The 12,938-nt window shown below is 37.1% G+C and overlaps 1 protein-coding gene across 6 annotated transcripts in view; it reads left to right on the top strand.

Moving 5' to 3' along the window:
* Nucleotides 1-12,938, top strand: part of TNRC6A (trinucleotide repeat containing adaptor 6A) — an 89,262-nt gene that overhangs the window by 17,721 nt on the left and 58,603 nt on the right. For 4 of the 6 annotated variants that reach the window (XR_012061172.1, XM_072942798.1, XM_072942799.1 and 1 more), the window contains exons 3-4: nucleotides 3,102-3,189; nucleotides 10,889-10,910. The exons of 1 other annotated variant lie outside the window; for it this stretch is intronic. Coding sequence is in view for 3 of the 5 variants with exons in the window: in XM_072942798.1 (XP_072798899.1) it covers nucleotides 3,102-3,189; nucleotides 10,889-10,910 (110 nt within the window). In the remaining 2 variants the exon portion in view is untranslated. The remainder of the gene's footprint in view (nucleotides 1-3,101; nucleotides 3,190-10,888; nucleotides 10,911-12,938) is intronic. One more of the 6 variants, XM_072942801.1, reaches the window with a different exon arrangement.

Raw genomic sequence — 12,938 nt, forward strand, 5'->3', positions numbered from 1 at the left:
CCATGGTATAGGGGAAGGGGAAGACCATGACTTTGAGAACCTAGATTTGAATCCTGTCTCCACCCTGAACTAGCCATATGACCTTGGACAAGTCATTTAACCTTTCTTAGCTTCAGTTTCTTCATCTACAGAAGGGAATTATTTGTACCTATCATTTTTTAAAAAGTGACAAATGGGAAACTATACATAAATGTACACCAAGTGCCCAGCATAGTCACTGTAACATTTTCTTTAAACATTTTTTTTTTAGGGGAAGAGGTTATATTAGTTTATTTAATTTTTATTTTAATGGAGATACTGGAGATTGAACCCAGGACCTGGTGCATGCTAAGCACATACTCTACCGCTGAGCTAAACCTTCCCCCTGTCACTGTAACATTTTAATCACACAGAGATTTGTTCTCATTCTAGGTCCAGAACTTGCGTATTTGAGGTATCCTACTAACTTTCAGGGGATCAATGATTACTGAATGTAATTGCTGGAATGCTGTCTTTGTGGAGCATGTAGCAAATATGATGGACCACTTAGACCTATTAAATCTAATCAACCCATACTCCTTTTGATAGATATGGTGAATTATAGAATTAAATATCTTAAACAGATCTCCACCAGCATTTAAATTCTGCAAGTGAAGTGTTTTAGCACAGGTGGTATATTTATATATATTTTTTCCAGTTGGCTTTCTGAAGGAGATGTGGGAAAAGTGTGGTTAGTCCTCTGTGATAACAGTGTTTTTTCTTCTGTGCTTCTGGTATTGACTGATACTATAATATTTCCTTGAGGAAATGCGGTACATCTTTTAAGTACTGCAAGACTATTTTTGGACAGGAAAACACTTGCTAATGTCATCAAAAAGCCTTCAAAATGAAGTTTGAGAAGGGAGGAGAAATTCCAGGTAAATAGTAAAGAAACATCCTATAGAGTAAAATTAGAGGGACAGAGAACAAGATTTAAAAAGGACTTGTCCGTAATTCACAGGCAGACACAAAGAACAGATGCTGAAGATTTGGTGTTTCTGTATGATAAGTGATTCTGAATGTCTTGACAAAAGCAGAGTACAGTCTTTGGGGTGTCACTGAGAATTGGGAGAGGATTCCTGACTAGATGTTTGTGTACTTAAATAGGTTAAGGAAGCACTCCTTATTTAAACCTTATAAAAATGTTATAGAGTAGGTGCATACAGTAATTTAGCCTCAGTTTAATGAAGAAACTGAGGCTGAAGAAGATTGAAGTATTTAGAACTAGAAATCAGCTTTTGTTGAGTAACATTACAATGGTGTAACTTAATTGCCTTTGTTTACTAATTTTACTTTCATGCTGCGGCTTTCTTGATCCTTGGCTTCCAAGGATTATAGTGAGTGAGCTTGCTCACTCTCATTACCTCCCTCACACAGAATGCTAGTGAGTCATGGTTACAGTTGGCCTGAATGTGCTTTGCGACTCTCTTAGCCACATGACAGAGCTACAGAACAAAATGGCAGTGGAATGCAGCAAGTTACCATCCTCTTCTTCCATCTTCTGATTTTACCAGTCATATACTTAACTTTACTAAGTTATCAGTTATACATAATGTCACTCATTTTGTTTTTCACCGTCTTCCTGCATCTCCTCTCAGTTTCTTCCATCAGCAAAGCTAACTTAAGTTTTGTGTAATCTCATTACAGTGCACCCACAGTACCCACCTCTAGTTTCTAAGGTATTTGTCTGTGTTTCTCATTTTATCTTCTACTGCATCCCCTCTGCTGTATGCATGCACTCAGCCTTTATAAATTATTTACCGTTTCCCAAATGTCTAGTTCATGTCCCTTGAACCTCTCCTTTTCTGCCTGATATTCATCATGTCCCCTCTGGAATGCTTCCTCAGGGCAGAATTAGGTACTTTTTCTTTGTGTGTTGATTTTAAGTATCTCATGATTTTTGGTTGTCTGTTGTAGTGAATGAAGGTTTAGGTTCTAAACTCTAGGGTAATTAATGTATGTAACTTGAGTTAAGTTTCTCCCAACTTTGCATAGATTTCATTACCGAGTAGCCCCCTACCTTGAAGAGGTGAGGGTGGGGGTGCTCATGTGGAGCTCTGTGTGTATGAAGGGTTTTGTTTGGCAAGTTTCATTTCAGAATGTTTCTTTGTTTTTAGGCTGGATTTAAATGCATTGGCTACTTGTGGCCAGGTCGGCATAGGGATGGGAGGACTTGAGTAGGTGTGGCCTTTCTATTCCTTACACAGTCTTTGCTCCGTGCTCATCTCTGTTCAGTTGGCCATGATCGTGGAGCCTCTCTGGAGCTCCACCAGAGGATGGCACATACAGACATTTAAGATTTCTCTTATGTTTATATCTTCCTTTGCTCTTGTTTATTCATCAGCTCTGAATGGATTTGGTATCTTTTCCTCTGTCATTTCAGTGAGGTAGAGTAGAAAGGAGGAGGCAAACACATTTGTACAATCATTTTGAAATCCTGAGCCAGGGGTTCTTTGGGCAACTTGGAGCATTTCTGATTTTAAGAATTGAAACAAACTTACATAATGAGTGCATTATGGGTTGTTTCCTAAGCATTGATAGAATAGTTTGGAATGTTTACAGAATATGAAATTATTGTGATGCTAAAATACAAGTCATCTATTTATGAGTAAGTTGTTTTCTAAAAATAGTTACAAAGCTTTTTAGAGGAAGGAAGGCTGAAGATACCCCCAGGTACCTGGGCAGGAGAGGACTGTGGGAGACGATCCAGGCATTGCCATTAGCCACTAATTGATAATTGGGGCCAGAAGCAAGGTGACTGCTCATGAGATGATGTTTACATTCTAGAATTGGAGGGAGTTGCTTATGTCCCAGTGTAAAATTTGCTAACTTTAGGTTGCCTTCCTTGATATAACATTAAAATAAAAAGCTCCACTGATTGTGACTTACTAAAGAAAAATACTATATAGTGGCTATATAGTTAGATTGAGGTTGAAAGTTATGTTTTATTTCAATGAAAAAATGATAAAAGAATAATTTGCCATGTCTTTACTTTCTAATAAGAGTAAAAATGAATCTGTATGCAACATTATTTTTATTTCTTAATACATTTTGGGAAAGTTAATTGCAACTGTGTGGTTCAGGGATTTAGTGCAAGAAGAAGAACAGTTGATGGAAGAAAAGAAAAAGAAAAAAGACGACAAGAAAAAGAAGGAAGCTGCTCAAAAGAAGGTAGTATATGTATAAACTAATTATTTACATTAAGCAGTTTAAACATAGATTAAAAAAGAAAATTACTCTTACTGGATTATTTAAAACATTTGACTTAATGTTTTAACTTTAGTGGAGATTTATTTTAATATTTAATGTCTTTGAATATGCATATATTGTAACTTGGTAAGTGTGTACAATTTAATGCATATTTAATTTTGCCAATCCTTTTTTTCAAAGGTAAGTGCTTTGTATAGGTCTTTATTTTTCAATTAGATATTCTTAGGTTTTCTTAATACTTACATCATTTTACATTATTTATAAGTGAGAAGAGCGTGGAATTTGTGGCTGCATAGAGAGGATTTGAAATCTGGCTCTCCACCATAGCATACAGAACGGTGTGGCCTTTAACTTTATTTAGCCTCTCTGGGCCTTAGTTTTCTTATGTTTTGTAAAGTGAAAGTTGAATTAAACAAGGTAATATGTACACATAATAATACGCATAATAGAAAATGAAATCGTAAGAATAGCAAACACAATAGGAAATAAAATGTCAACTTCCTTTTCTCTTTAGCTCACTTTTTATATTTGCAGATTACATTAGAATATTTAAAAATAAGCCTAAGACATAATTGCTGCAAAAGATCTCTAGCCAATACACTATCAAAAATGTAATCAAAGCAACACAAATGGCAGAAAAGTGGAAGTTATGTCTATAATTATAAAGATTTTTGCAAATTAATACTAAAGGCTGATGACAGTTAACTAAGCTGGACATGCATCTCCTGTATCAAGGTTTCAAGGATCTTAAAAATGTTCTAAAAGACCCAGTGGAACTACTGTTCCATGTCTGTATTCTAATGAAAAATGATGACGTAGTTTTTAATATATACCTTTTTTGTGCTAGGAACTGGATACAGACTGTAGCAACATACTTGCCTCCACATTATTTAGTAGGAAAAAGAACAGGATACAAAACTGTGGCAGGGAGAGAACTGTTCATCCAGAGAGAAGTGCTTAACTTGGCCTGAAATGGGGCAGAGGGACAGCGAAATTTTCTTGGAATAGAAATGAGCCAAGTGAATAAGAAGCAGAATAGAAAATAATTCTAGCAGCATAAACTTGGAGCTAAGCATCTCTAGACTGTATGTGTTAAAGTACGGATTTTGATTGGAGGTGAATAGGTGGTGGGAAGAAGCCAAATACAGAAATGTCAGGGGCTGAGACTGGTGAGGTTGGTCCTAGCTCTTGGTGCTTTTCCCATTTTAGCCATTGGGTGTTGGGGAAAACACTGAAGACATTTTAGTAGAGTGACATAAAAATTTATAGTTTGGAATGTTTACCTTGGCAAATTGTGGAATTGGATTGGAAGGGGTAGAAACCAGAGACTGAGATACTGGTGAAGGGACTATTAAAAGAATCCACAGAATTTGTTGAAAGGGTGTGAAGGAAGGGTAACCTACGTTGACTCTTAGGTTGCAGGCTGAGTGGCTAAGTACATTTTGGGAGCAGTTAACAAGGGATACATGGCAAGGTGAAAAGAAACACAATTCAGTTCTGTACTTGCAGGGTTTGGGGTGTGATCAAGCAAGCAAACTGGGGAGGGGCAGAGTACAGAGCACTGTGGAGGACTGGAGGATTAAGAGTGATGAGATGCGTTGATACACTAGGTGGCCCTTGTTATTGGCCTTGTAGTTACTCAGGAGTGACTGGGAAGAGATGCACTGGTAATTGTCATAGGACTTGGAGTAGGTTTCTAGTATACAGTTTTGGCATTGGTATTGCCTTAGGCTCCTGTCAGAGGCCTCTTGGTATGGGATGGTCTTTGCAGTTTGATCAGTCTTTGCTCAGGCTTTGTTATGAAAAAGTTTCATTCTCTGTAAGTCTAAGGTTGGGGTAAGACATCAGATTCTTGTTTTGTGGTGTGAAGTCCAGTACTTAATGAAAAGATCCGCTAAGAAGCTTGAGATTTATTGAGGAAGATGCTTGGGTATACTTTATGTAGAATCGTTAGTTTGGCAAGCATCTGGGTGATGTATTAGGCCATGCTGATCCCTACTTCTAAGGAGTTCAGGATTTAGCTGGTAAGTCAGGATGCATATGAAATGGTTAAAGAGACCTTAGAGAAGAGGCCATAAGTTGTCATATAATGAAGCATATTTATTTGAATTTGCTCTGTTTACTGAGGAAATTCTACAAAAGAAAGGAGTCACTCAAATGATTTCTATAAATATTGTGTTTTTTTTTAATTGAGTATAATTGACATACAACATTATGGTAGTTTCATGTGTAGAATATGATTCAATATTTGTATGTATTGTGAAATGATCACTGTAGTAAGTCTAGTTAACAATTATATCTGTACATAGTTGGGAAATTTTTTTCTTATGATGAGAACTTTTAAGGTTTTAAATACTTTGTTTTTAAAATGTGTAATGTGAGTACAGTTTTGTTGAAACATATATAATGACTCTAATTGTCAAAGTTTATCTTTATATTCTTCCATAACGAAATCTAAGTCACCAAGTCATTGTCTTTAACACACGAATGATGATTTTTGTGCTATTTGGCTTCTCACCAAATCAGAAGTGACAGTTCTTCATACTCTTTACCACTCCATCCCTGCCTCACCGTATGGTTCCAGTCTCTCACCCCAACTATGTCCTGCTAGAACCATCATCAGAGGCTTAGAGATTTGGGGAGGTTTTTTTTCTTTTGCTAGATCTTCATCATTGATAGAAATTCTTATGTATCCTATAGACAACAATATCTAGCCACTGAACATAATATAAAGGAATATTTAATACCGCTAAAAAATGTTAAGTTTAGTAGACTAAACTGCCACTGTAAATAAGACTGTTCTCCAAGTTCTAAATAACCAGCTTACAGCTGAATTTGGATGCAGCCCATTGGTGAAGTGAGGACAGCTGGTATTTCTGTAGGCTGTTACCAGATAGCTCTTAAAAAACAAAACAAAAGGAAAAATCTCCCAGGTTGGCACACTTATAGCCCATGTGAAAGATTGTGAGTCACAGGAGTTCTAAGACAAGTTTCCTCGAGCTTGTCCTTTGTCAGTAGTAGGAGCCAACAGGTGTATCCAGGTAGGAGGCACATCTACGTGAGCTAGGGCAGCAGCCCCACTTATGTAAATGTTGAAACGTGACTTTACTGTAGTCAAAACAATCTGCCCATTTTATGTAATCCATGAATACTTTAAAAAAAACTGTATATTTTTTGTTTCTGAGAAAGACTTCAGATACTGCCTGTTTTAATCCATTCATTTTATATACAAGGAACCCAAGCATTAAAATGAGTTAAGTATTACTATCAGGATGACAGAACTAGGAATAGAACTGAAATCTTCTAATTCCCCTAGCTGGTGTTTTTCCAAAACTTGGCACTGTCGCTTTATTCTTTTGTTACAGAACATTATCTTATACTTCTGCTTTATTTTCACAAACTAAAGATGAACTTTAAAGCTAGAAATAATATATTATGGTCATTTTTATAAGGCATTTAAAATCTCTTTATGCCATGAATGCAGAAAACGTAGATTTAACAGTTCCTAATAACCACAGTCATCTTCTAAAGAAATTTAAATTCAGACCAGAAGTTAATTTCTATTTTGAATAAAAAAAAAACAGGTAACAACCCCTTATAGAAACAATTAGACACCAAACAAAGCTCACTGCACTATTTATACTATGATAGTTTTTCTCATTTTATCTATTAGTTAAATATAAATTTAAATATTTAAATTCCTCTAAAATTTTTTACACAAAATTACACAGTTTTAAAATTATATCTCAGTCCTAGTACATCTCTAGTTAATAATGGAAATCAGTGACTGGATGGCTTTGTTTGTAATTTTTTTTAAGCCTTCTATTTCACATCTAAGAATTACAGCTATTTGCTTCTCTCCTGATTCTAAGGCATAGAAAGTAATTTGGTAATAACACAGGAATGTAGTTTCTGTACTTTAAAAAGGGCAATAAATAATAGCAGTAGGCTGTTACCATGGATTTGTCTCTAGGTTCTGGTCTTAGAAGAAATTTCTAGAAGGAATCTTGAGGGAAATGCAGTGAGGAGGAAAAAAGGATGAGAAATAGGTTAATTACAGGGGGATAATTTAGCATAAACTTTAAGCATGTGGTTGTAGTTCCTAGAAAGCATGTAATGGCTGAGGGTTGGTGGGAAGCGACAACACAGATTGTTGGGATCTTCCGGTGTTGAGAATGTTTAGTCAGTGTTCATGGGTATTTTTGTTACTGTATTAAGCTCTTGAAGGGATTTTTATAAAAGGCTTTGTGGATTTAAATGTACTCAGTTCAAGTTTACATGAGATTTAGGCTGTAGAAAACCTCCAACTTCATTCCTCTCTTTTGGAAATTTTAGTATGTACTAGTCATGTCTCCCAAAGACCGTTTTGATCTGAGACCTTGAGTCATATTCAGCAGTGTAAGTAGTGAATTTTCTCAGTAACCTAGGTGGAAGTATAACCAGCCTAGACCGTTGCACTCATCTAGGGAAGTTAGGTGTTGTCTTTACAGTTCTGGCCCCTGTTTCAGCTTACTATTCTCTTTTCCTTTTTTTTTTTTTTTTAACTTATTAAGCAGACCTGAGTTCTAGACTGTGTGCTGCTTGCTAAGAAATGATAGAAGTGGTCTCTGACCACTAATTATCTCATTTGAAGTAGGTGAATTTAACTAGTAATTCTTTATTCCTAATGTTAGTTTCTAATACCTGGCACTGTTAAGACATTTAGATGATTAGAAAAAGAGAAAAAAGCAAGACATGGTAACTGGGAATGAGTTTGAATCAGGTCATTTCCAAGTGCGAGAGAAAGGAGTCAAAGCGTGGGCAAGTGGGGCTGACTGTGCCAGGTAGTATCTGTTGAACGCTTCCTGTATGCTAGGCGCTGTGCTGTCCTAAGCATGCGCTCTTGTTCCCCCCCCCCCCAAGCTCTTTGAGTTAAATCCTTTTAACCTCACAGCAACTCTTACATAGGTGTTTTTGTTCCTGTCTTATAGATGAGGAAACCAAGCTTTAGAGAAGTTAACTAATTTTGACCAAGGTCACACTGTAAATGGTGGAGCCAGGATTCAAAGCCAGGCAGTCTGGCTTCAGACTGTGAGCTCTTAACCACTGAGGGTTACTTAGGGATCAGGGAATTGGGACGAGTGGTACAAAGCCTGACAGAAACAAAGCGCCTGGCATGCTGGGTATCCGCCTCTTGTCTGATGCCTTCACTAAGAGATTGAAGCGATTTCATAATTGCTTGTGGCATCACAGCTCAGGATTTTTGTTTGTTTACTTTTAGAAAAAGAAATGTTCAAAATGGAAATAATTTTACTTCTCAATTTGCCAGAGTCCTTTATTTCTGTTGTACAAGAGGATCTACAATGACACCTCACATTTAAATAGTATTACTTTTCTAGAAAGGAAATTTTATATTTATTTTATTTATATTATATTTTATTTGAGGCTCATAATAGCCCTGGAAAGGTAAGCAGTACAATTGTTTTTTTTTTTTCTCCTCTCTTCCATTTGAGGAATTAGGAAACAGACCTAGAGGGTTTAAATGACAAGGTCATTTAAAAGTGTTTTTTAAAAAAGCTGAAGTTAATTTTAATACATTTTATGTAGCAGTATATCCAACATATTTGTATTTTAACATGTAATGAGTATAAAATATTATCAGTGAGGTAATTTACCTTCTTTTTAAAATACTAAATAATAGAAATCTGGTTGTGTGTTTTACACACATCAGTTCAGACTAGCTATACTTCAGCGCTCAGTAGCTGCGTGAAGATAGTGGCTATCATTTAGAAGTGCAGACAGATACTCTTAAAATCACTGACCCCACTTGGAAAATTCTCTTTGGAATAGTTTGAATAATATATGAGGTCCCTGGACCAACCCACAAAAGCCTATTTAAAAAAAATAGAACTCTGTCAGTTCCATTTCCTCTCATCGGGAGCTCTTGAGTTCTATCACTTACATTCTTTCACTGTATTAGCCAGTGTTCTGATGGGCAGACTCTTTGAGTGTCTCCTTGCTGCTGCCCTCTATAGATGGCACAGTACTGAATGAGGCTGACCATTGTTCTGAAGCAACATGGAGTTAGTTTGTTTTCCAGAGGAGTTGCATGGTAGATGTTCTTTATGTTGTGAGGCCTAGAAGAGCAGCACTGTGTATCTTGTGATTTAGTGATGTGGTCATGGTTTCTATGTACTGTATTCTAGTTTCCTTTGGAAGTAAACTGTGAAAGACACCAGGAGAGGTAAAAAAAAGAAAAACAAAAACCCAAAACAACACACAAAATCTGTTTTCAACATGCAGAATAATTTTTGTGTTGATTTAGCTTCAGAGAATTTTGTATCTTATTGTTTGACATGATGCTTATAATACATGAAGGTATTCTCATACTGAGTTCTCTCTAATAAGACTATTTTTCTACTACCCGATTTTAAAGATGATTTCTCCTGGAAATAAATTAAGTGTTCAAGCTAGTTGACTGGTCTTTTGCCATTGTCCTTCCATCAATTTTTTTTTTTTAATTTTTGATCCATATAAAGTAAAAGATGGGCCTCCATTATTTTACATATCGTTAGTACTCTAAACCTTGGTAAAGCACTTCAGTGCCTACATTGATTCTCTGGCTCTCCAAGGGAAGATTGATGTTTGGTGTGGCTTGAGCGTTAGGGTAATTGCCATATAGTTCTTTATCATATAGTTCTATGATATAACTTTTAAATGGTGTTTTTGATAACTTAATATGCCTAAGCAAAATGAATTATCACACCCTGTGACAGTTAAGAAAAGCTTTACATTTAGAAATAATTACTTGTTACGGGTTACTAATTATTCAGTCTCTCCTCACCTCCCTGCCTGTCCTTGTATCTAACTTTTTAGGACTCCCACACAATTAGGCATAATCAGAAAGTTGATTTTTCCATTGTGGCCTCCATCTGTAGTCAGTTCTTTTTGAGGCCCTTGAAGTTTGAGCTAGTCACCTTGAGGCAGCTCTGCTCTCTCAGGCCCCACTCCCTGTGTGTCAGAGACAGTGGACGTAGGGGTAGGCAGGGGAAAGCAGGGCCCGTGTCACTTTAGCTTCGGAACACACTAATTTTAATTGGATTCTCAGATGTGTCAGAAGTGGCAAACCTGTTTGAAAATTTTTACCACTTAAAAGTTAACTATATTTAACCATAGCAACCCAACTTCCAGGAGTTAAATTATTACTAATTTGACCAAAGCAATTAAGCAGCTTTTCTTCCAGAAAACTTAACTCACCTTTTATCATTTGAAACAAGAGTTTTTAAAGGCATTTAAACATATTCAAAACTCATTAGATCCATTAAAGGTAAAGGTGACAGTTATAAAGAAATCACTTTAAAACTAAATGATGAGAAAAGTACAGTTCCATTTTTATTTATTATTATATACTGTCATGCAGTGGTGTCTTCTCTGCTTTGTGTCTAAAACATTTTTTAAAATTTTATTAATAAACATTGTATCAGGACAATGGGGCACATCTATGGGAAAAGCATGCTCTTTGCATATCTTTTCCTATGTAGTTCATCTAAATGACAAATTCCTTATTTAATAAGAATGTGTATGTCTTGTATAATAGTAATATATGAGCATTTTATCATAACAGTCCATTTCTTTCAGTTTCATATTTACATTGTTTTTTGTTTGTTTGTTTTTATTTTAGGCCACTGAACAAAAAATCAAAGGTACGTTGTTTAAAGCTATTTTTTATTCGTTTTTTCATTAAAGCAAGGTTGTTGATATGCATTTTTATTCACCTCCAGGATGGGAGAGAAGAGCATGAAAGGAACAGAGGGGTGGGGGCAGACTTCTTCAGTGACATCACCTTGGAGTCATCTTTTGGGGTTTATGGTTTATTATAGTGTACATTATCCTGTCCCAAGACCTCCCTTAACAGCTGTCTCGTAGGATAAACACCACTTCCTACCATACTCCCTTGATTTGAATTTTTGAGCACATGTACCTTTTCCTTCAGTTTTCCACCCAAAAGTCTTCTTGTCTAGAGCTGCCTCCAGGGCTTTGTTCTTTGTTCTCTGTGCACTGCTGCCCCGACTCCTCCTTGTAGGCAGACGGCGACATCCATTCCGTAGTATCGCTGAGGATGGTGGCCTGCTAACCTTGTGGTCAGGTTGAACAGCCTCCAGTGCATGCCATGCAAAAGACTTCAGGGTGGTAAGGAGACCGGAACCTAATTCCGCTCAGATCCTGCGTCAGGAGTTCTTCACCCTCCCAGGAGTTGACTGCCTGGCAATGAAAGGTATAGGGCTCTCAGATGCTGAACTTGTTAGGCCTGGGGATTCTGAAGTTTTACTTAAGCTATACCAAAAGTATAATCTCTGCATTTGGTTGATACCTGTAGGCAGAACTGCCTGCTTTTACTAGAGGTCAGCATTGGTTAAGGTAACATTTATTAGGTGCAGTTGTTAAGAGTGAAAAAGAACAGTCATAGTTCATATTTTACTGGAGAAAGAGTGTCAGTGGAGGGATGTACCCAAACACAGTGTAGTATAGTGCGATTTGGTTTAAGTAAAGGTGCCTGAGTTGTCTTAAGAGTGCAGAGGAACAATAATTAGCGCCCTACACAGCGGATTAGGGAAGACCTCCTTAAGATTATGAGTCTTAAAAGATGAAACAGCCAGTCAAAGAAAGAATGAAATGGCAGCAGGATCAGCTGATTGAAGGCACAGGGACAAGAAATAATGTGGTGTTATATGCAATGGTGGTATTCCTAGAGCATTAAGTACCCAGTGATAAATGGGCAGCATTGAAGGGTTTTTCTGAAGGAGATAGGTAGGGGCCAGGGCCTTATATGCTATGTGTACCAAGGAACTCAGACCTTTATAGGCAACAAGGAGTCACTGAAGAGCTTGAGTAGAGGGTAGAATCATTTGGTTTTTCATTCTTTTTTTTAAAAAAAATCTGTCAGTCACTTACATGGATAGTGTTGGTTGAAAGATGGAGCTAACAGAACAAAAATACTGAGCAAAGGAGGCAAGTGGACAAGGAGAGGGAATATTCAGAGAATGAGTATGGGGGTATTGCAGGGAAGTGGCAGAAGATAATAGGCCTGGAGGTAGGGGGAACCAGAGGGCTTCATGCTAGTTAGATTGGAGAGCCGGCAAAGGTTTTTGCATTTAGAGGTCATGGTCATAAGCTGCACTTTAGGAACCAAATAGAAGCAGTACCAGAGAGGGAAGAGAAGGAACAGAGAGGGTAATGAGGACTTGAACTGAGGTCTTGGCAGTAGAGGTAAGAGATGAAAGACAGATGGTGTGAGGATTGGCAACTGATGAGATCAGAAGAGGAATTGAAGGTGATACTCTGGCTGAATCTGGGTGTCTATGAAAGTTATAGGGGCATGGAATGATGCAGGAAGTAACACTGTCAAATTGATTTAGTAGGCACATGACCAAATTAATTTTCTTAAAACTCCACTTTACTCACATCACTCTCCTGGATAGGAATGTTAAGTTGTTCCTGTGACTTTGCTTCAAAACCAAACTCCTCTGGTTGGCTTTTAAGGCCCTCTTTAGTATGACCTCCCATAATCTAAGCAGCTTGTTTCCCATCCATCATTCCTTTATACTTTTCAGATCATTCTTATCTTTTTCGTGTTTATTTCTGTTTCTTTTTGATCCCAACTTCTTGGCTAAGGATGCCTTTCAGAGTTCGTCTGCTAAGGGATCCCTCCAACTGCCGTTGATCCCCGTCTT

The sequence above is a fragment of the Vicugna pacos genome, chromosome 18, assembly GCF_048564905.1.
Source record: "Vicugna pacos chromosome 18, VicPac4, whole genome shotgun sequence".
Taxonomy (NCBI): domain Eukaryota; kingdom Metazoa; phylum Chordata; class Mammalia; order Artiodactyla; family Camelidae; genus Vicugna; species Vicugna pacos.